General features: G+C 41.5%; 1 protein-coding gene across 2 annotated transcripts in view; it reads left to right on the forward strand.

Annotated features, from left to right (window-relative positions):
* Positions 1-2,133: 2,133 nt before the first annotated feature.
* The window catches only part of HSD17B4 (hydroxysteroid 17-beta dehydrogenase 4), an 85,131-nt gene continuing 63,463 nt past the window's right edge, over positions 2,134-23,801 (forward strand). The window contains exons 1-7 of one of the 2 annotated variants that reach the window (XM_042933669.1): positions 2,134-2,348; positions 7,113-7,166; positions 15,537-15,644; positions 17,782-17,841; positions 19,386-19,407; positions 19,517-19,563; positions 22,826-22,910. In XM_042933669.1, coding sequence (XP_042789603.1) covers positions 2,291-2,348; positions 7,113-7,166; positions 15,537-15,644; positions 17,782-17,841; positions 19,386-19,407; positions 19,517-19,563; positions 22,826-22,910 — 434 coding nt within the window. In that variant the 5' untranslated portion in view covers positions 2,134-2,290. Of the gene's footprint in view, positions 2,349-7,112; positions 7,167-8,648; positions 8,673-15,536; positions 15,645-17,781; positions 17,842-19,385; positions 19,408-19,516; positions 19,564-22,825; positions 22,911-23,801 lie in introns of those variants that run through there. The other variant, XM_042933677.1, reaches the window with a different exon arrangement.

Raw genomic sequence — 23,801 nt, forward strand, 5'->3', positions numbered from 1 at the left:
CCTTCGAAATGCCTGCGGTTGAGGCCTCCAGGCGTTCTTCATGACCAATAAGCAAAGAAGTTTGCCATTGGCCTGAACCGAGGAGCCTTTGGGCGGAGCAGAGGGTGGCAGCTGCGCAGGCCCGGAACTGAGAGGTGAGCCCCGCCTTCTAGGCGGCGCGTTCCCATTGGTTGGAGGCGATGCCTGGGCGGGGCAAGTTTCCGCCAGAAGTGCGGGGAAGGAATTCTTAACACCCTAGCCCTCTTGTCTTTGGGTCCAGCGCGCTCTGGGCTGTCCTTCCTGGGTTTCAATGAGCAGCAGAATTCAGGGTTCAAACGTCATAAGGCAGATGTGGACAAATGACTAAGACAGCAGGGTGCTGGTTTAGTTTTCTGTGAAAGAAAGGACTGCTCTCTGGAGCTTTAGGCTTGAGTTCAAGGATACCAAAAAACTCTCAGTGCTCTAGAATCACAGCTGTCTGTAGACAACTCCAGCTGTAGCTTCGCTTCCCTTCCCAAATGCAGTTTGCCCTAAATCGAAGCCGTGTTCCCTTCAAAAGCTGCTCTTCTCTCACTATTCCTTATTTTGAAGAATGGCCCACCATAACCTAGATTCTCAAGCCAGAAATACCGGGGTTCAATCGTTCCTCACATTCACAGTCAACTAATCACAAAGAGCTGACCCCATTTCCAGAAATATCTCCAGATTTTCCCTCTCCAACATTTCCTCTGTCTTACTTTGAATCTCCAAGATTTTTCCCAGTAGGTTTCTGCTCACCTTGTTCACTTCCAACCAATCGTCAATAATGAGGCAGAGTGAGCTTTCCACGATGTTAATGTGTAGTCTGGAGTAATCCTGCTTAAAACCACTTGCAATAAGTTAAAACATCTAAACATGATCTGACCGACTGGCTATTTCTGCGGCTTTACATCCTCCCTCCCCCGCATCTAGCTAGTGTTTCCATTGCCTGTAATATTCGTTGTTTGCAGAGCTCACTTTTAAGGGTCTTTGTGCATCATCTCCTTTGGAAATTTCCCCTTTCACCCTAAGGATAGGGGCCGTTTATTTTGGCACTAGTTGCAGACCTGTACAGATTTGTCATGTGTTTTATCATGCTGTAGGGTTATGAAAGGCTTACCTTTAGTAACTTTGAACACCTTTGGAGGACCTGATTGTTCATCTGTAAACTTGTGTCTACCGCCTGTAAGTATTGAATCAGTGATAAATGAATGAATCACACCATATGACCTTTCTCTTTAAAAATTTTTTAACGTTTATTTATTTTTGAGACACACACACACACACACACACACACACACACACACACAGAGTGTGAGTGGGGGAGGGGCAGAGAGAGAGGGAGAAACAGAATCCCAAGCAGGCTCCAGGCTCTGAGCTGTCAGCACAAAGCCCGACAGCGGGACTGGAACCCACGAACCAGGAATCATGACCTGGGGCGAAGTCACCACCCAATCCACTGTGCCCTCTTTTTCTTTTCTTTTCTTTTTTCTTTTCTTTTCTTTTCTTTCATGTTTTATTTTTGTGACAGCGCAAGTGGGGGAGGAGCAGAGAGAGTGGGAGACAGGGTCTGAAGCAGGCTCTGCAGTGAGCAGTGAGTCTGATGCGGGGCTGAAACTCACAAACGTCCAGATCTTGACTTGAGCTGAAGTCCGACACTTTACCAACTGAGCAAACCTGACACCCCCATATGACCTTTCTTAATATACAAAAGCGAAGGTCATTTAGGAGCACTTGTTAAAAGTTTGTTTTTGTTTTTGTCCCCTGAGTTTCTTCTTTGGGAGTTCACTGTCAGGGTCTAGGACTGTCCGTTTTTGACAGTTCTTGGATGATTTTCATGCATGAGGTTCAAGTATTACATTGTAAGAAATCTTTACCCATTGGTAAAGGTGCCTTTCTTAGAGGCTATGTCTTAAAGCTATTTAAGGCTAGGGCCAAAGTCCAGAAAACAGTTTTGAGTGAATGACAAAACGACAAGAGCATGGAGGTAAGTCTGGTGTCGTGTGAGCCATTTTACTGCACAGGTCCTAGGAGGTCCCACTACTTCCAGCAGCAAAAGTGGCCCTTTCAAGCCAAACCGCCTGAGCTGGCTCTTGCCGCCACGTGAAGCACGCCGGACTACATTTCCCAGAGTTCCAAGGGATTCTCGCGCGGGCGCACTTGGAAAACTACGGCGTCCTTTCCTAAAACCCGCGGGTCACTCCCATCCCGCCTCCGCGTCCCCCGCTCTCCTTTCGGTCTCTCAGTGTGAGCTGCGGCATTTCGGCTTGTGTGTGTGTCGCAGGCAGGACTCATGGCCTCGCCGCTGCGATTCGACGGGCGGGTGGTACTGGTCACCGGCGCGGGGGGAGGTGAGCACGCGAAAGCCGGAGGGCGGACGCCGGTCTAGCTGTTGCACCCTGAAGACCCCCTTTTCGTCCCAGGATACCCGCGCAGCCAGAGCTGCATTCCTGGCGTCGGGGCTGCGGGCAGCGGTGGGGCGGCGGGAGTAGGCGATTTGTGGAGACCCACTGGACCCGGTGGGCCGGGAGGGAGGACGGGTAACAGCTGTTCTTGGGTCGTCGACTCTGCCGAGCCGGGAGAGGTGGGCCTGGCCAGCACAGAGTGGGGAGCCATCAACACCTCGTCACACAGTCCCGTGCAGCCCGCTTCCCCCCTCACCTTCCTTGTGGCCGCTTCCCAAGGCCTTGGGTCTTGCAAGACGGAGGCCGGGCTGGATTACGGCTTGCAGGACTGGGTGAAAGTGGCTAATGACGCTCGATCGCGACCCTTCTTGTGACTCTTAGGCCTGTCGTCAAGTCTTTTAAAGGTTGCAGGAAAGTCGTTCGCGGCAGGAACCTCCCGCCGCACCCACCCCCAGCAGAGGAGTAGAGATGTCAGCCCCTTGCCTTTGAAAAGTCAACCATGCAGTGTTTCTTTTCATCTGTCGGTTGATTTGGGCATCTTGAGAAGTTCCTCTTTAAAGAAGTTATCTGATAAGAGTCTTCTTGTTGAAGTTTAAGTTGGTATGCTTATCAAGCCTCAAATGCCTACAGTAGTCAGGCAGGCGTTAGTGTGGGAGTGGAGTGGGGACAAACTGGTGGGCAGAGACATTTCTGAAGTAGACCAGATCTTCCTGTATTTCGGGAGAAACAAAATGGAGATGTGTTATGTGAAATAACCCCATTCTTGAAGGAGAAAAAACTAAAACCACTCATACCCATACCGGTGCTTGGCAGTGTGATTTTTCAGTGTTTCCCCTCTGTAACCACCACGTGTAGGGATCTTGACCTTCAGTGCCTTTGAATCCCCTTTGGTGGTACCTTATATCTAAAATAGACCTAATGTGTAATTAATTTAAATTGTGTATTAACAGTCACAGCAGTGGAATTATTCCAGTTGGTCCATTTGTATCTTTATATCTCCATTGATAGAATGGATTCTAATGCTGCCTTTTGGAAAGTGCTTTTAGTATTAATTGGTGGCCAAGTTTGTATTCCTCGCTATATTCATTCTAGAATGATCGTATGTCCTTAGGAAAACATTTGGTTTACACTTTGCTTTTGATGGAAATAATTAAGTGATGCACTCAGTGTTTTAAGCCTCTTTTGACAGTGAGTGATTCACAGTATGAAATGCATTTTGCCCCAAGATTCAGTACACAGGTACATCATTTATATTTGAAGCAAGTTCCTGACATGGTACATAGTAAATGAAGTGCACTCTAAAATTTTCTATTCTCTTTCACTAAGTACATGCAGATTGCAAAACCTACGAAATTGATTTTGTGAATCATTAGAGTTGTGACTCGACAATTAAGGACTTAGTACCTCCTGTTTACAAACTGGTTTGTGTCTTAAAGAGCTGTGCAGACTTTCCATTGCCTGGATTATGATACAATCATTAGCTGTTGCCGATATGAGGGAGTTTTGTGGTGAAGTAGAGACTGTTCCAGATCATCATTGGGGAAGGGAGATAGGGATCAAATTCCAGTCCTGCCACAGAGACCATTGTCCTTGAGTCTTGGGGTTCTTATTTAGAGATCCAAACCCATTGAACTGAGGTAGTGCTGAACATCTCTGGAGAGGGTGTCCATGAATGCCTATTGGGCCTGTGTGGGAATTAGTCTGACTTCAATCCACTCATGTTCTGCAGCTAAAGAGAAATATATCTGCATTATTAAAGTGTTGTTGTGTAGCTTGAAATATAGATTAGTTTAATGTATTTCAGGAGCAACAATGGGAGATCTGTTACGTGAAATAACCTGATAGGAGAGGTTTAGAATTGTCCAGGCTTTATGTAAACACTTTTGCCATGATTGGTAGTACAACAGGGGAATAACAGGGTATAACAGCTGTTTATTAGCTGACTGAAATGGTTATTGGGGATGTAACTGTTGAGAGTGGAGGATTTGGGCCGGGAAAGAAGGGAGTCAGGCCATTTTGAATTTGAGATGGTTATGAGATTAGCAAATGTTGGATCTGGAGATAGTGAGAAGGGTGTGAGTAGGTGGAGATCCTGAAGTCAGGGGAGAGATTTGGAAGTCATCTGAATTCCTTAGACTGATAAAGCTACAGAGTGAAAGAGTCTAGGAAGCTATTCTCAGGGGCTCCATTGTTAGAGTAGAGAGAAGTGTAAGCCATCGAAGAGAAACTGAACCAGCAGTTTGAGTTAAGAATCAACTGAGATTTAACAATGCTAAAGAAATTAAGGTCAAAAAAAAAAAAAAAAAAAAGAGAAAGAAAGAAATGGAGGGGAGGGGGTGATTGGCAGTGTATTTAGGTGTGGGGGAGATTTAAGACAGGATTTAAGAGATTAAGACAAAATGGAGGCTCTTGGGTTTAAGTTTTTGTGCCCTTGGCCCTTAAAGCCAAGTTGCGGGAAATGCAAAAGAGTGACATATTCAATCTCAGCCATCAAGAGCCTTCTAGTTTAAGTGGGGAGGCAGACTAATGGACATGAAGTAGTTAAATAATGTTTACCTAAGCACACATGTTAGAATCTGGAAGGACCCTTACCAGTCTGCTATGGGCTAGTGGTATTGGAGGAAAAAGGAGGCTGTCATTTTTTACTTTGTGTGCAGATTTGTGTACAGTTTATATGGGCCTTTGTGATAAAAGTACATCACTTACAATCTTTTGAGAGAACTGTGTATCTTGATTTTAAGTTGAGGTAATTTTCTGATTAGGTCACTCTCTCTCCGAGAGACCTACCCTGTTCCTTTCATCTGATGATTTTCTACTGTGTTACCATTAATTTTGCATTCTGGTTATGAGCATGTGATTTCTTTAAACACCATGTTTAGAACAAGTGCTTCAGCCTTGCTTGGATAAAATATGAGAAGACTTGAGTTCTTGTATTGGCTGAGGTCTCTCTTATCCATTCAAAGTGGATTAACTTCTAAAAAAAATTTCTGAAAAAGAGGCACCTGGGCGGATCAGTTGGTTGAGCGTCCCACTCTTGATTTTGGCTCATGTCATGATCCCAGAGTTGTGGGATCAAGCCCTGAGTCAGGCTCCGCACTGAGCATGGAGCCTGCTTGGAGTTCATTTTTTTTCTCTCTCTCCCTCTGCCCCTCTTCCTGCTCTCTCTCTCTCTCTCTCTAAAAAAAAAAAAAAAAAAAAAAAAAATGGTGAATTAACTTGTAAAATAAATTAATTATTTGGTGATATCTTTCAGTTTTGGAAAACTATCTTTTGGGTTCTTTCTTCTTTGTATACTTCTTTATCCAGTTAAATTAAAGCTACTAATCACATTTGCCAATCAATTTAAATAAAAAATGTATACATGCTAAAACAATTTAAACAATACAAAAGCAAGCATTCCTCTCTTTAAATGTCTACTAATTTCTGAGAGAGTGAGAGAGACAGCATGAGTTTACTTACTTTTGAGAGGCAGAGAGAGAAGGAGACACAGAATCTGAAGCAGGCTCCAGGCTCCAAGCTGTGGGGCTTAAACCCATGGACCACGAGATCACAACCCGAGCTGAAGCTGGACACTCAACCGACTGAACCACCCAGGCGCCCTGCAAGCATTCCTCCCTTGGTTGCTAGTCACACACTTGTGTTTCCCAGAAAACTCCTAAGTGTATATACATTTTCAGATAACAAATTTACACCTCATACCTTTGAGTCAGAATTAAATATTTTTTGTGTTTGGTGATTATGTAGTCAGGGTTCAGTGCAGGATATAGAAATCTCTAGATATCTGGAGCAGGAAAGGATTTAACACAGGCACTGGGTCTTAGGCACTTCCTCTTGCATTGACTTGTGGAACGATATGGAAGTGGCTCATTAGGGGAGCTACTACCCCTGCGGCTGCTTCTGGAACTGCTGCAGCCCAAACAGCCCTGGATATCAAGGATCTAGAGAATGGAAGGTGCTGTCCAGAGATTAGGGAGCTAGATCAAGAAGTTGCCCCTATAACCACTGTTTCCTTGTTTTTTCTTCTCTTTCTTTTCTTTTTCTTTACTTTCCTTTTCTTTCTTTCTCTTTCTTTCCTTCCTTCCTTCCTTCCTTCCTTCCTTCCTTCCTTCCTTCCTTCTTTCTTTTTCTTTTATTTATTTATTTTGAAAGCGAGAGAGTGAGCAGAGGAGGGGCAGAGAGAGAGGGGGAGAGAGAGAATTCCAAGCAGCCTCTGTGCTGTCAGCGCACAGCCCAACACAGGGCTCGGTCTTATAAACCCTGAGATCATGAGCTGAAATCAAAAGTCAGACGCTCAACTGATTGAGCCACCCAGGTTCCCCACTCACTGTTTCTTAATATCTAGGAAACTTCAAGAAATCAGCCTCTTAACCAACAGCAACAGCCAGAAGTCACAGTAAGGTAACTTTTGCCTCCTTTCCACCTTCCAGGTAGGCAAATACATGTAATGGTGGTGCCCACATTGAGCCAGCCTAGCAGCTATGTAGAGGGGTAGGAAATGGTAGGCAGAATAGATAGAAAATATAGTTTTAAGCTTTCAGACCTCTATAGGTTGAAGAAGGTAAAATAGATGTTGAGAGTACCAATGAAGACACTACCACTGTAATATAATTAATTCCTCACCAGTTACTTTGAAATAGGGGTTGATTTGAGTGGACCAAAAAAATGATGCCAACATTTGGTCGACTTTCTGATTATTTTATTTTTCATTAGGACTGGGCCGAGCCTATGCCCTGGCGTTTGCAGAAAGAGGTGCATCAGTTGTTGGTAAGTTGATATTTTTCTTTTTGATGAGTAGCTGGTATTTAAAGTAGAGTCTTCACAAGTCAGCCAGCTTTGCCTTTATAGCAAATAATTTGCCCAAGTCAGATTTCATCACTGGTTAATTTCTTCTGCCAGCACAATTGTCCTCCTTGAGAATGACTTTATAACTTAATTTTTAAAGTAGACTAGTTTCATAGACTTTGCACATGAACAGAATTGATAAAGATGGTCAGGCATTTATTGTATAAAAGGAAGTTCTTGAATTTGGTAAATTGCCAGCTGTAAGTTTTTGAGATAGAAGGCTGGTTCGAGATGAAGCTCTGTAAGTATAAGTATATTGGTAAGAATAAGAAGTATTTTGAGGACTAGAAGTTTGGAGTCAGAGAATCCAAAGTATGTTGTTGTTGTTTTTTTTAAACCTCTTTCATTAAAATTTTTCACATGGAAGCTTTTTGCAACACATTTTTAAAGTTTTAATTGGAGAGGCAGTTGCATGAATTTTATTATGGCTCATCAGTTAGAAGATGCTGTACTGAAGAATCCCAAAGGTGGGAGGTTGTAGGAATCTAAACGTTTTGGACTGACATGATGTGGTGTGCACACAGGAGTGGATTCGTCTTCAGCCATTCCTTTCTGGGGAATAAATGAATGAGTGTTCAGTGCAGGATAGGTGGGTAAGGCAGATGATATGGCCCAATATTTATTAGTATCTTTGCTGGGATAAAATTGTTCGCCTATGATGACTTTCTATAGCCCGTTTTTCTACCTCTTACTAAGGAATACAGAGAAGCAAATTTCCTCCAATTTGTTTATGGAGCCATGCATAACAAAAGGGTAAGTGCGCAGCCTGGTTTTCTAAAGAACACCCAAGCAGGACATTTGAATATACTCTTCTCCCTCAGTGTGGATCCGTTGCTTATCTTTTTTTTTTTTTTTAAATTTTTTAAAATGTTTATTCATTTTTGAGAGAGAGAGAGAGAGAGACAGAGTGCAAGTTGGGGAGAGGCAGAGAGAAAGGGAGACACAGAAACCCAAGTAGGCTCCAGGCTCTGAGCTGTTAGCACAGAGCCTGATGTGAGCCCAAACCCATGAACTGTGAGATCATGGCCTGAACCGAAGTTGAACACTTAACCAACTGAGCCACCCAGGTGCCCCTATGTAGCTTACCTTTATGGAAGGGACACAGAGTCTTTGGATGTTCCTTGTTTAAGGTCATGTCCACTGTCCATTAATCCCGTCTTCTTGTGACAAGGACACATTTTGACATTGTGAAATTTAGCTAGAGGGTATATAGTTCTGGCCCTCTTTGCCACATTTTCCCAAGATATTTCATGTTGTTACTGTTTTGTCTTTTTTTTTTTTTTTCTTTTCTATCCATTTCTTAATATTATTAACTTTTAACTTTTATGCATTTACTTTTTTTTTTCTACTCACTTCTGTAAGTATAAGGTCCTTGTTTTATCTTCTCTATCTCCTATAGGACCTGGAATATATCCTTGTGCAAAGAAGGTACTTTGTTCCTTGGGGCCTTTATAGTTGTTTGAAGCAGACTCGTTCTGGAGGGAATGGGGGAGGGCCTGGTGTGTCTTTGAGACTGGTTGGATAAAATCCTACTTGTCGTGATTAGGTATAATCTTAGCTTATAAACTTGTTTTGGAGAGAAATTTACAGCAGTGTGAGTTTGTGTGGATCAGGTTCCCTATATTTTTGTGTTACCGCTGAACTTACTAAATTGGGGAGAGGAGTTTTTGAGTTCCAGCAAGCAGATAAATAGGCATGGCATGTCCCTTTGCTTAGAGGAGTGTTGCCACAAGTGCTGGTAGAACTCTGGCGAGGCAGGAAGTTTTGCCCCTTGGAAAAATATTTGTCAAACTTGATTGAAGAGCCAGATGTAGTTTGGTGGAGGGGAGAAGTCGGACTGTGTCATACTGCTTAGCTTTTGGCTGATATTTTCTACAGCTTTTTATTCTGTGACTTACCCGTGAGCTTTCTAGGCCAGCCGTGAGTTGTGTTCTTCCCCGACCACTGCTGCCCTCTCTTTCAGCTTTTGAAAACCTAGATGCCCTGCTCCCGGGGTGCCTCACGCACACTAATGTTTCTCCTCGTGTATGTTTTACACGAGTAAGAAAAAGTAGAGGAATAAGTAAACCTAGAACGGCGCGACATCAGAACATCTCATTTGCGGGAGGGTGATTCCTCCGATAATTTTATGACTAGCTCAGAGTCCAGTAAGAAGTAAGAACAGAGGGATAGAAGAACTTGTTTCTCATATAAGTCAACTTATGTCAGGTTATGCCGGATAAACAAATGTATCTCAGTGATGTAGAATAATAAAGGGTTATTTCATGTTTTTTTGTGAGCTTTCAGCTTCTGGTCAGCTGTGTTTCTGCTCTAAGCATCTTCCTAATTTCAGGATTCCAGTTAAAGGAGCAGCTCTGTCTGGGACATTGCTGGTGGTGGATGGATGAGAAATACCAGTGGGTCTGCTTGCTGGCTCTGAAATCCACTTCCACTCATGTTTCAGTGACCAAAGGAAATCACTTGGCCAAGCATCACTTAAGATATTCTCTAACTCTGTATTAATATGATTGCTATGTTTTTTTTTAAATAGAGGTTTTTTTTTTTTTTTTAAGTTTATTATTTTTTTTCGAGGGAGAGAGCATGCAAAAACAGGGGAGAGGCAGAGAGAGAGAAGGAGAGAGAGAATCCCAAGCAGGCTCTACACTGTCTCTGTGGAGCTGGACATGGGGCTTGATCTCATGAACCATGAGATCATGACCTGAGCTGAAATCAAGAGTCGGACGCTTAACCGCCTGAGCCACCAGGGTGCCCCTGATTGCTGTTTTATGTTGCATAATAGAAAACCTTAGGGGAGGTTTCAGTCTGGGCATAAGGACTGCTCAGCCTTTGGCTAATAGTTACAACAAAGGATGATTGGTTTTCTAGAAACTACAGCTTACAGGAAATGTTTGCCCATATTTGAAGGGAATGCTGGGAATGGAATAGTTTTGAATTTTGCTCAGTAGGTGAGCCATGTCCACTACTCAAATATTAAGTTTTCTCTTGAGGGCACGAACATGAAGAAGACTGAAGTTGTGCAGCAAGAAGAACCTCTTCTCTGACAGTAAGCAAGGAGGAAAGTTTTCTGTTCTTGAGCTGGAGAAGTAGCACCTTTGGGTAACCGAAATCCTAATCCTCTCGTGTGAGGTGGGCACCATTTCTTTCCTGGGCTACAGTTACACAGTGACTGGTAAAGATGCCTTTCAGATTCTTGGGGGCTGATGCCAGAGCCCGTGTTTCTACCCCTGTGTGATCCTCATGGCCAAAAGCTGAACCGTGGTGGGGAAAGTGAGCTGCCTTTGAAGTTAGGTCACGTTTCCAGTCCTGGCCATACTGCCTAATCGTGTGACCTCTCACACACTTGGTAACCACCTTGTCTGACTTTCAGGATTATGGTAGGGGTTCAGTGGCATCAACAATTTCTAAGGGGAAAGCAAGGAGCCAGTAGTCAGGACTGCCTGCCACGTGCTGGGCACTGTGCTCAGGACTTGGATATATGTCACAACTCACGGGCATCCCAGCCTCCTTATCTAACACGTGTTCCTTTTCTAGATTCTTAGAGAAAAGGGCCTGCCTTACGTACTAAGGTATTCTCTTCACGTGTGAGCATAGTGCTTCGCTTAGTAATCGGTCAAGACCTACGTGCTGATGAAGGGAATGGGTTACATGACACACGGAGATCACGAGAAAGCACATGTGGATTCCGGCTTATAATAAATGAGCTATACATGCAACGCTCACGTCTTCCCCAGATGCTTCCTATGACTGTCACTAACCCAGGTTATGGGTGACAGCCTGTAAAGATAGCTTTAGAATAGCTCTTAGCCATTTATTGCTTAAAAACCCTGGTTTTGAGAAACTAAAAGTAATCCATACATTTTGTAGCATCATCTGGGCTCATTTATTCATCCAGCACTTAATTTATTGGGTGCTTGTTAGGTAGCAAGCATTGCTCTAGGAGTCGAGGAGATGGAGTGGGGAATAAAACTGACAGGGGCCCTGCTTTCACAGAGCTGACGTTCTAGGGGTGGGTGATGGGGAGACAGACAGTGAATACCTGTGTATATATATCAGATAACGATATGGAGAGAAAACCAGAGTGAATGAGCTGGAAGAGAGCTCTTAGGAGAGACCTACAGGCAGGGGACAAGATGGGGGGCCCAGGAGCCTATGGCAGGGGCACACCCAGTGCCTCTGTGTTGAGGCAGGGGCAGGCTCAGCATGTTTAGGGTCAATGATTGGGCCGGTGCAGCGGCTGCAAAATCATCACAGGGAACAAAACCAAGAGATGAGGGCAGAGAGTTCACAGGAGGCCAGGGCGCATAAGACCATTTAGTTCTGAGTCAGGACCGGCTTTTACCCTGATGGAGATGGGAAGCCTTTGGTGAGTGTGAATGGCAGAGCAGCATGCCCTAATTTAAATTTTATTTATTTTAATTTTTTTAAGTTTATGTGAGAGAGAGAGAGAGAGAGAGAGAGAGAGAGAGAGAGAGAGAGAAAGCTCGAGTCAGGGAGGGGCAGAGAGAGAAGGAGAGGGAGAATCCAAGCCGGCTCTGCACTGTCAGCACGGAGCCTGACATGGGGCTTGAACTCATAAACTGCGAGATCATGACCTGAGCTGAAGTTGGACGCTTAACCGACTGAGCCACCCAGGCGCCCTGAAGTTTTAAATGGATCACTCTGCTTGCCATGTGGAGAATGATTGCAGAGGAGCAAGGGTATTAGAAGTGGAGGAGGATGATGGGCTCGTTGGGGCTTTTATACTGTTAACTCCTCTTGTACACTCTTGTGATTTTCCACGAAAAAAGAGAGGGGGTGGGTAAGAAGTGGAAACAGAGTCCTGTCAAGATATTGCAGTAATGCATGTAAGAGATGGTGGTGATTTAAACAGGTCATAGGAGTGTAGGTGGTACAAAGGGGTTAAATTCTGGGTATATCGTGAAGGTAGATATGGCAGGATTTGCTGATTTGCTAATGTGGGTTGCAAGGGAAGGCAGAGGATAGAATGGCCATTTACTGAGACAAGAAGCCCTGAAGGAGGGCCAGATGGGCAGAGAGGAGGCGCTCCTGGTAGACTTTCAGACAGTTACTAAGTAGGCAGTGGGATGCGCGACCAGTGGGGGACACAGGCAAACTCTATAAATCTGGAGATTCTCGGTTTATAGGTGGTATTTGAAGCCAGGGGACTGGATCAGGTTACCCAGGTAGTAAGTATGAATGAGAAAGAGAAGAGGTCCAAGGACTGAACTCTGGATGATCAGTTTCCCACTTTCTGTTTTTTCTCCCAGTAAAGATACCTTTGATGCCATCTTGTTGTTGAGACAGGAGAATTGGTTACTGGGACCTAATTTAAGATGCCCCTACCTCGACACTACCTCTACCCCTACATCTGCACTGCGTCCACATTTTGTGGTCCTTCAAATATTTAGATACATTTATGGCTCTCTGGAGAAGATTCCTGATGAACTAGGCTGATGAACAGTGAAAATAGTATGATGACTCCGTGTTGTTCTCTTTTCATTTAGTGGAAAAAATTACACCCTTTTTAGGATAAAAGAGACTTGTTTACAGCATTAGAGGCACTGTTAGTTCGTCCGCGCTCTAGTCTGGGTTTGCCATTTCATACTGCGTTCGAGTTGGGGGCAGGTTTCCTAACTTGTCCAAATTTTCCTTATCCGTGAAAGTTGAAACAGCTGTTCCCACCAGCTTCCTAATAAGGTCTATGGACATCAGAGGCAGCAGTGTACGTCATGGCTCTTTACAAATGTACAGTTTACGTATCCCAGTGTAAGGTAGCATTGGTATTTTAAAAATATACTTACTTACTATTATTCCTTTGCCACACGTTTGAGTGGTAACAGTGTCACACAGTATGGATACATGTCTCTTTGCATAATACAGTGGCTAAAAAGGGTTTTCACAAAAGCAGAGTGCTTTTGTAGTTCAGGTTGTAACCCTGTGATTTAGGTCTGGTGATGATGGCATGACTGATGGGGGTCAGGGTTAACTTAGTGCACTCTCGTGTAAAGACTTGTCTTAAATAAATCTGTCTCACGTTGTTTCGCTGCAAATCATTGACCTCAGTGAATTATTTACCCAGGTTTCAGTGCTTACGTGTTTGGTTGTACTTTGAACAGTTTCCACTTGAGGGTAGTGTTCTATTGCACAACAGAACAGTTGTTTCTTAAATATCCCGTTTGCCAATTCGCTTTTGAACTTTCCCTTACTTAGTTAAAAAGGCTCTTAAAAGACTGTTAGCTGCATGTCTTAAAATCTTGATTTTTTTTTTACTGGTTGTTTCCTGTCATTGGAATAATTGCACGGAAATGGACATTTCATAGGAATTGAGTCTTGAGAATCTTTTCTTCATCTCTTGAGGGATAATGTAAACCTCTTTTCTTTACTTTGTGCCTCCATACCGGTTTGTATTTGTGGTAAGACAATAAGACTGTATTGTTAGAAAAATGTATCCCAGGCCACATTTTGAGAAGCCCATTTCCTTAAAAACGTTATGTGAAAATACACCTGACTTAGTGGATTTTCAGTATGGCTAGGCCTTGGCTTTTTCTAATGTCTCTCTTTTTTATTTTAATATTTATTTATTTTTGAAAGAGCCCAAGCAGGGGAGGGGGACAGAGGATCCAAAGCAGGCTCTGCACTAACAGCAGTGAGCCTGATGTGGGGCTTGAACTCATGAACTGTGACATCATGACTTGAGCCAAAGTCAGGCACTCAACTGACTGAGCCACCAGGTGCCTTGGTATTGGCTTTTTCTCTGCATCATTCTTTCGTCTCTTTAATCACCCAGTCCCACCAGCCTTGACTCCCATCCAAAGGGGGGGGGGGGGGAAGAAAAACTATTCAAAAGAAAAAAAATTTTTTTTCCGTACGTGGCAACCGTCAATTTGGTAATGTTAAAAAAAACTTTAAATTTTAGTATATGCTACCATGCCATTTATTAACTGGTAAATTTTTTACTCCCCAAATGTTCATCTTGCGAAGTAAATTATTTCTTTGTCCCAGGTGTTTTTATTAAATTGTGTTTTTCAAGTTCTTTGGTCTTGCTCTATCTATCGTTTCATTAGGTTTTGCATACTATTATATAAATTTTACCTTAAATTGTCACATAAAACTAACTTTATTATTTGTCCCCATTCTTTAGTTTTGTTACCTTCATACACTTGTTGCTAAAATCTGTGCAGGGGCGCCTGGGTGGCTCAGTTGGTTAAATGTCTGACTTCAGCTCAGGTCACCATCTTATGGTTTGTGAGTTCAAGCCCCGTATCGGTCTCTTGTGCTGACAGCTCAGAGCCTGGAGCCTGCTTTGGATTCTGTGTCTTCCTCTGTCTCTGCCCCAACCCTGTTCTGTCTCTGTTTCTCTCAAAAATACACAAACATTAAAGAAACAAAAAAGATTGGTTAGTCATCATTAAAAAAAAAAAAGAAATAAAATGTGTGCATTATTGTAGTCATCCCATACTTAATTTTCAGTAGATGAGAAAGTCTTTGAGGACAGACACCACTTTTACACATCTTTGTGTAGATTTACACATCTCTCCGTAGATTTCCTTGCTAATAGTAAATGCTCAATTAATGTTTATACCTTTATGGCTGGATATAGGGAGATGCTATGTAGTGAGCGTGGTCACTTGTTTAACATATAATAATGGAGTCATGGTATCAATCAGTGACTGAATGCGTGAGTTTTATATGTAGTTTCTGATCTCTTTTAATAAATAATCTTTCTCTCTTTTATTGTACACCCTGAAACAATATGTTTTATGAATACTTTTCTTCTTTTTGCTGAAATTGGGTTGAATCATGTTCTTTTTCTTTCCAAAAAAGGAAAACCATTGCAAAGTTGAGCACTTCATGACGTGAGCCTGTGTTTAATATCTGCTTCATATCTGTATCTAAAAACGAAGAGGCATGTTTGAAAGTGTGTATCTCATGATGTGTTTGTTTATTAAGGTTTATTTATTTATTTTGAGAGAGCGTTATGCTTGCGAGCAGGGAAGGGGCAGAGAAAGAGTGAGAGAAAATCCCATGCAGGCTCCACTCTGTCAACGCAGAGCCCTACTTGGGGCTCAAACTCGTGAACTGTGAGTGAGATCACAACCTGAGCTGAAATCAGGAGTCGGATGCTTAACTGATTTAGCCACCCAGGCACCTGTCATGGTGTGTTTAATGAGATGGGGTTACCGAAGGAGGGAATTGAAGAGGTGACTGAAGAAATATATTCATTGTAGGATTTTATTTCCAATTCGTATTTGGACTGTCTAGAAATGACTTGTGTATGTTTTTGCATTGCAGTGAATGACCTAGGTGGGGACTTCAGGGGAGTTGGTAAAGGCTCCTCTGCTGCTGATAAGGTTGTTGAAGAAATAAGAAGTAAAGGTGGAAAAGCCGTGGCCAACTATGGTAGGATATTCGAAAGAACTATACTCTTTTATTCTCCTTCAATTAACGCTTTTGCTCCCATTAATGATCATTGAACAAATACCTCAGCATTCCATTGTGATTAGGAGATTAGATTTTTTTCTGAGTCAGCCAAATCTGTTTGGCTATCTATCTTATATAACATATGAGGTTTCCATAAACTTTTGATGTAGATTATTTCATGAGTCTATCTTTTAGCATATTGTTTATGTAATATTTTTATTAATAAGCACATGATAAAATCAGTAAATTATTAATAATGTGGATATGAATATGCTCTTGTTCTTGGGAGACCTATTTTAGCTGAAACATTTTCTGTATTTCTACAGAGTAACATGAGATTCTTCTTTTAAAAATTGTTTTAGAACAGCTCTTGAAGTAATACAGCGTGGGAAGTGAAATGCCCCCTTTCTCTACTCAACCACTGCGTTCCATTTTGCATAAGTAATCATTGCTTATGTAACTTTCTTACCTGTAGAAAAACTTGAGACTCAAAGTTAGGCATTAAAATGAAGCCAGGAGGAAAACAGCATTTGGTACATTGATTATAATAGTATCTGTAAGGAACCTTCTCAAACAGAAATGAATACTTACTGACTTCTTCGCAAATCAGATTGTTTTTATTGGCCAGAGATAAAATTAGATTGCCAGTGACTTCATTTTGAAATTTTTTTTTTTTTTTAACGTTTATTTATTTTTGAGACAGAGACAGAGCATGAATGGGGGAGGGGCAGAGAGAGAGGGAGACACAGAATTGGAAGCAGGCTCCAGGCTCTGAGCCATCAGCCCAGAGCCCGATGCGGGGCTCGAACTCATGGACCGTGAGATCGTGACCTGAGCTGAAGTCGGACGCTTAACCGACTGAGCCACCCAGGCGCCCCTTCATTTTGAAATTTTAAGGGAAGGGAAATAGGAAATGATTTGTTTTGAGTGTTCCAGGGAATAATGAGACAGACATCTTAGCATCTTCTTCACACTGAGGATCTAGAAAAATGTTTTCAACTTTTTTTTTTTTTTTTTTTTTTTTTAAGTTCTGGAGTTTAAAGAATCACTTTTATAAAGATAATAATTCCAGACCCCCTCCTCTTCCCCTCCCCCCCCAACTTTTGACACGCAACCCTTATCACCCAAGATTCAGTGAGGAAAACAGAGACCCCTCTAGGTTTCCAAGTGTGAAGCGTTTTCATGCAAAGAATTAGAGGCTTGCATGACCATTGGAAGGGCATGTCTGGGAAACCGGGTAACCTTGTCAGCCTGCAGCCCGTGGTTCTCACAGCTCACCTAGATGTGGCTGCGAGCCTTCATCGGCACTCTGCTCATAAGATTTGCCCACACCTGCAGGCTTTTCCTACTTTTCTGTCCTTTAGTGGGTATCTCTTTTTGGCAGATCTAACTCCACTGTATGGATCTCAGGGAAGGGAATGTATTTCCTGGCTCCTCCCAAGTGATGGCAGAGAGTACAGAGAAAGGCAGGGGTGATGTTGAGTTGACCCCTGACCATTTGACACACAACTGTGGGCCTGTGAGCTCTTCCCTTGGGCTGATGAACAGAAAATAAGAAAGCTATGCTATTTTGTTGAGCTTTACTTTTTGTATTTAATAATGCAGTGTCTCCATGTGTAGTTATATAGCATTGGACATGCTTTTTCAAATTAAACGTGTACCCCCTTTCCTCCCTCCTCATTTCTAATTTGCATCTTTAAGGGGAAGTGTCCGTGTGACTTTTTCAAATTAAACAAAATGAAATACTCAGTTTGTCTGTCATACTAGTCACACTTCAAGGTTAGTAGTTAGTGGCTACTGTCTTAGTACAGAAATAGGACAGAAAGTTGTACTAGACAGTGCTGTTTCAGATAGCGTTTGCCAAATATTTCTTACTCCCCTTCTCTTTCTCTCTCTCTTTTTTTAGTAGGTTAAATAATTGTTTTAGGGGCTACATTTCTTTTGTAACATTAGGTCATCTATATTTTGATTTGTTATGTGCCTGTAATACACATTTATTTTTGTGGAAATGAATTCTGTCGAGAAGAGTATCTGTCCTGTGCTCTGATCCACAGAATTTAGGAGTCAATCGTGAGGGATATTACTGATGTTTTACACTAATTCTCCCTTCCCCCAGATTCAGTAGAAGCAGGAGAGAAGGTTGTGAAGACAGCACTGGACGCTTTTGGAAGAATAGGTGATGTTTCTTTGTGTTTATGGTCCTGACAGAGCACTTTCTACCTTTCCTAATAAAATGTTCTTGATGTAATTTTGGTTTATAAAAAACTCCTTTTTTTAAACATTTTTTTTTAAGTTTATTCATTTTTGAAAGAGAGACACAGAGCGTGAGCAGGGGGAGCGCAAAGAGAGGGAGACACAGAATATGAAGCAGGCTCCAGGCTTTGAGCTGCCAGCACAGAGCCTGACGCGGGGCTCGAACTCGTGAATCATGAGATGACGACCTGAGCTGAAGTTGGATGCTTAACCAACTGAGCCACCCATGCACCCCAAAACTCCTTCTTTATAACTAAATTTTTAGATTTGTTTTAAAAATTATTTTATATACTCTACCTCATTCACACAAAGGGCTAAGAGGTGGCATTTTTTTTTAATGCAAGAATGTGTCGAGTTTGTTTTATATTTTTTCAGATTTTAAGAATGTTTAAAAAATTAGAAGCATTTTCTAAGTTCCTTATGTATCATAATTTGATTATACCTCAAATATATTTATAAAATAAATATTTTGGCAATAGAGGACCCAGTAGAATTTTGGGATAATTATGATTTAGATTAAAATGATTCAATGTTTTGCAAATTAGTTAAGATGAATTATATATAATTAAAATCTTAATTTTTAAGAAGCATTTCATATGTATTGTTTAGTTTATCCCTCTCTAGATAATGTTCTTCGTTTAGTTCCACACATTCTTAGTAAAGGTTATTAGTTACTTCAGGGAAACATTACCTCTGGTAAGCCCAACATGTTTATAGTCTGGAAGACATTAACTTTTATAATGTGAATGTGCTCCCCCTGCTTTTATTTTTGGCTAGGATGTTTGTTTTTCTAGTTATGTTTGGTTAATCTTATGAGGGACTTGTTTACATATAGTTTGACAGAGGGATAGAGGCCACAGAGGTGTGAAGTCACAGGGTGAAAACAGCCACAAGAACCTTAAAAAAATGGTTCCTTTTTTTTTTTTTTTTTTTTTTAAATAGTGGGAATACAAGTGTGTGTTGTGATAGGCCGTTAGTTTCTCACTCTGATGGGTTCCTTTCTGGGATTTTGACTTTTGAGTGGCAAAAACAAATCTTTTAAACTTGATTTTCTGAGTGAATTCTGAGATTAATTGAGGGATGGCTTGTGGTTACCACTGAATGCTAAGAACCTTACAGGTTGGACAACAGCTAATCCTACAAACAATCTGATAGAATTTTGGCAGAAGGTGGAGGTGGAAAAACGTACGTATGTAAGTTTGAGAGGAAAGCACTGATAAGGATGTGATACTTGTGAATTGTTTTTTGTTTTTGTTTTTGTTTTTTTGTTATTTTACTTTAGGTATAAAATTTTTTTCTGATATCACTCTTTTCCTATTATTTACTTTTCCATGGGGGGACCCCAATTTTGAAAGAAATATGAATTGTAAGCCAATGCAAATTAACATGCTTGCTTTTATATTTGTGACTTGGATATATATATATATATATATATATATATATATATTTTCTTTTTTTATGTTGTAGATGTTGTGGTCAACAATGCTGGGTGAGTATTTCTTTTTTCTCATTTTAAGTAAAATAATGTGTCTGTGAAATTTTTTTTTTTCCAAGTAGGTACTCCTCCCCTCTAACCTATATAATATCATTGTTTTTAGAATTCTGAGGGATGGTTCTTTTGCTAGAATAAGTGATGAAGACTGGGGTAAGTTGTTTGTAACATATATCTCTGTGGGACATAACCTATCCATTTAACCTTATAATAGTTGAGACATTTGTATATTTAAGGAAAAACCTACTTCTGCCTACTTTTGCTCCTCCAAATGTAGATGATGAATATGATGAATAAACTTTACAACTGAAAATGACAACAACATTTGGAAGTAGCTTATTTTCTTTTAACATTTGATAAACCAGAAAACTTTAAATCAGTTGACAGAAGTTACCTGAAAGGATTTTGTGCCTTTCAAGTCATTTTCCCCTTTTTCTTGAGAAGATGTTAGCATTTCCCAGCTGTACTAACTCTTTTTTTTTTTTTTTTAGTTATTTTTGAGAGAGAGAGAGAGAGAGAGCAGGGGAGGGGCAGAGAGAGGGAGAGAGAATGGCAGGCAAGCTTCTCACTGTTAGCACAGAGCCTGACACGGGGCTCGAATCTCCAAACTGTGAGATCATGACCTGAGCTGAAATTAAGAGTTGGACACTTACCTGACTGAGCCATCCAGGTGCCCCTCAGCTGTATTAACTCTTTGTAACGGTCTTCAACATGCTTAGCTGTTTGTGTGATTCCTATTTCAAGAGCCAGAGCAGGATATAGAAGGGGTGTGAGGCACCGAAGATATTGGAGTTCTGAGAACTGGGGAGGGAAAACCATCAATGTAATTTCAAAGTTTCTAATGAGTAGGGGAAAATCCCGTTAGGAATGCCACAGAAAGATTGAGTTTATTTATTTATTTTTAAATGTTTATTTATTTGTTTTTGATTGGGGGTGGGGGTGGTGAGCCAGGGAAGGGTAGAGAGAGAGGGAGACCGAGAATCCGACGTGTGCAGAGCCCGATGTGGAACTTGTGAGATCAAGACCTGAGCTGAAGTCGGACACGTAACTGACTGAGCCACCCAGGAGCCCCAGAAAGATTGAGTTTAGATAACAAACAAGTCACAGTTGTCCCCTGTCCCCCGCCGTTTGGTCTTCATGTGTTTACTTTCATTGGCTGTCAGAACGAAAGTAAACAAAGGTGGTTGAGACCTTGGGAGGCATGGCAACTGAGGTAAATCATATCACTGTCTATAGAATGTGCTTCTGGGGACAATGGCCAGGAGTTCTTTCAGAAGAAGCAAAATATTTTTATGATTGAGAATTAAGCAAAGAAGGGCTTTTAATTTCCTCTTTCTGTTTTAACAACTGGGGCAAAAAAAGAAGCTGAGAAAGTTAGCAAAAGGGGCTTACCTTTTCGATTTCCTTTCCACTCTGGTGGGGCCAGGCCGTTTCCTCCTCTGCTTTTATCCCAGGCTCACTATTCCGAACCCCCTAGTCACCTTCTCTTTCTTCTTTTTCTTTCTTAAGTTTCTCTCTTTTCATTTTTACCTTATTCTTCTAATATACATGTGAAAACATTTGTCGATGTTCCAGATCAGAACAAAAATAAGTAATGGTAAAACCCTGATAATTAAGAGAACAAATGAAATCTGCAGCTGTTTGTCTATCTGAATCATTCCCCAACTTGTGTGTTCATGAGATTGACCTCTCTGAAAGCAGATGGGTCTGTCTTAACCCTGTCTCCTCCCTCTCTCCCTCCATTTTCTTACCCCCTCTGCCCCAACTCATTTATAGTTTACCCTGGTAAAAATAGGGAAATAGTGAGCAACGTTTTCTGGACAGTGAACTGTGTAGTTTATAATCACGCTTTTTCAAAATTTTATTTATTTCATTAAAAATGTTCATTATTGAAGTATAGTTATATTATTTTCTTTTTTTTTTTTTTTTTTTTTTTTTTTTTTTTACTTTATTAAATAAAATTTATTTAGAAACCACTGGTCCAAGAGGTTTATTTTTTTTATTTTTTTATTTTTTTTAATATATGAAATTTACTGTCAAATTGGTTTCCATACAACACCCAGTGCTCATCCCAAAAGGTGCCCTCCTCAATACCCATCACCCACCCTGCCCTCCCTCCCACCCCCCATCAACCCTCAGTTTGTTCTCAGTTTTTAACAGTCTCTAATGCTTTGGCTCTCTCCCACTCTAACCTCTTTTTTTTTTTTTTTTTTTTCCTTCCCCTCCCCCATGGGTTTCTGTTATGTTTCTCAGGATCCACATAAGAGTGAAACCATATGGTATCTGTCTTTCTCTGTATGGCTTATTTCACTTAGCATCACACTCTCCAGTTCCATCCATGTTGCTACAATGTTATATTATTTTCAAATGCACAGCATAGTGATTCAACAATTATATACATTACACTTTAATGTTTGTGTTGATTCCCAATGTATGTGTAAAATTCTTGGATATTTATACTAGTGGATTAAAAAAATTTTTTCTTAATCTTTATTTATTTTTGAGAGAGAGAGAGAGAGTGTGAGCAGGGGAGGGGCAGAGAAAGAGAGGGAGACAGAATCTGAAGCAGGCTCCCGGCTCGGAGCTGTCACCCCAGGGCCTGACGTGGGGCTCAAACCCACGGACTGTGAGATCATGACTTGAGCTGAAGTCAGACAATTGAGCCACCCAGGTGCTCCAGTGGATTTTATTTTTTTAAGTTTATTTATTTATTTTGAGAGAGAGAGAAAGTGCAAATGGGGGAGGGGCAAAGGGAGAGAGAAGAGAGTGAGAATCCAAGCAGGCTCTATACCAGCAGCTTGGAGCCTGATGAAGGGCTTGAAGCCATGAGCTGCAAGATCATGACCTGAAGTCTGACACTTAACTGACTGGCCACCCAGGCACCCCTGTAGTAGTGGATTTTTAAATTAAATTATTTTTAAAATAAAGATGGCATTGTATTTAGATGTGCTCAGGGATTATAATAATTTTATCATGAATTATAGGGAAAATGAGTATGAACTATTGATTGTTTACATAATTGGGATAAAAGCAAAAAATAGTTACTCAGGGAGCAGTGTGATAATAGTTGATTTTGAATGCTTGGTATAGGGGTATCTAGGTGATTCTATTGGTTGAGCATCTGACTCTTGATTTCAGCTCAGGTCATGATCCCAGGGTTGTGGGATTGAGCCCTGCATTGGGCTCTTTACTGAGCGTGGAGCCTGCTTAAGATTCTCTCTCTCTTCTGGCCTTCCCCTGCTCATGCTCACTCACTCTCTCTCTCTCAAAATAAGTAAATTAACTAAAAAAGTTAAATGAATGTTTGGTATAAAATGGATGTCTTTGTATAAATAAATCATTGCTTATGTTGATTATGAGACATGCCTGTCTAATTTTTAACAAAATATGTAATAAAAATAATTTGTTGTTTTAGATATAATCCATAGAGTCCATTTACGAGGCTCATTCCAAGTGACCCGGGCAGCTTGGGATCATATGAAGAAACAGAAGTTTGGGAGGTAGAGTTGCATGTGGCTGTTGGGGGACTGGAGACGCTGTGTGTGGGTCCTCATGTCCAGGGAAAGATAAGTGCTTTGACATTGATGAAGATATATTCAGATCTGCACAGGCTTTTTTTTTTTTTTTTTTTTTTTAATTTATTTATTTTGAGACAGAGATAGCACAAGGGGAGTAGAGACAGAGAGAGAGGGAGAGAGAGAGAATCTCAAGCAGGCTCCGCACTCTAAGTGCAGAGCCCGATGCAGGGCTCAGACTCACAAACTGTGAAATCATGACCTGAGCTGAAACCAAGAGTTGGACGTTTAAACGACTGAGCCACTCAGGTGCCCCTCACAGGCTTTTTAATGCAGTGTTGCCATATACCCTCTCATTAAATTGGGGGTCATTTAGCCACATATTAGCTGAGCCGGCCAACTTTGTATTTCTTTTCACCTCCTGCTTTTCATTATTAATGAATTTCCTGCTGCTCTCTGATATTCTAGCAGTGCAAACATGGAGGATTCAGCCGTACGTTATTTTTTAACCAAAGTATTATTTTGTGTCTACTGATCACGTGAGGGGAGATGAGCTGTGTGTCCAGCTGGCTGGTACTGGTCAGACAGGAGCTGGTCTTTATAAATGGTTTGGGACCTGTAGGTCCCATCTGTGGCGGTGTTTGTGCGAGTGCCTTGGAACAAAGCAGAGCTGGGAGGTGGCTTGGTGCCCTCTGACACAGTCCGTCCTGTTAACTTATGGTTCACACGCATTTTCTAGCAGTAAATTGTTTGTGATACCTGTTCTTGGAGCGTTTCTCCTGACCCTCAGTTTCTGAAAATGAATGACGTGAATTGTTTTCTTTGGTCGACTAAATAGAGTGAGTGAGATTGGGTCCAGTTTTGGAGATGGCATAG

Source organism: Panthera leo, chromosome A1 (assembly GCF_018350215.1).
Source record: "Panthera leo isolate Ple1 chromosome A1, P.leo_Ple1_pat1.1, whole genome shotgun sequence".
Classification (NCBI taxonomy): Eukaryota; Metazoa; Chordata; class Mammalia; order Carnivora; family Felidae; genus Panthera; species Panthera leo.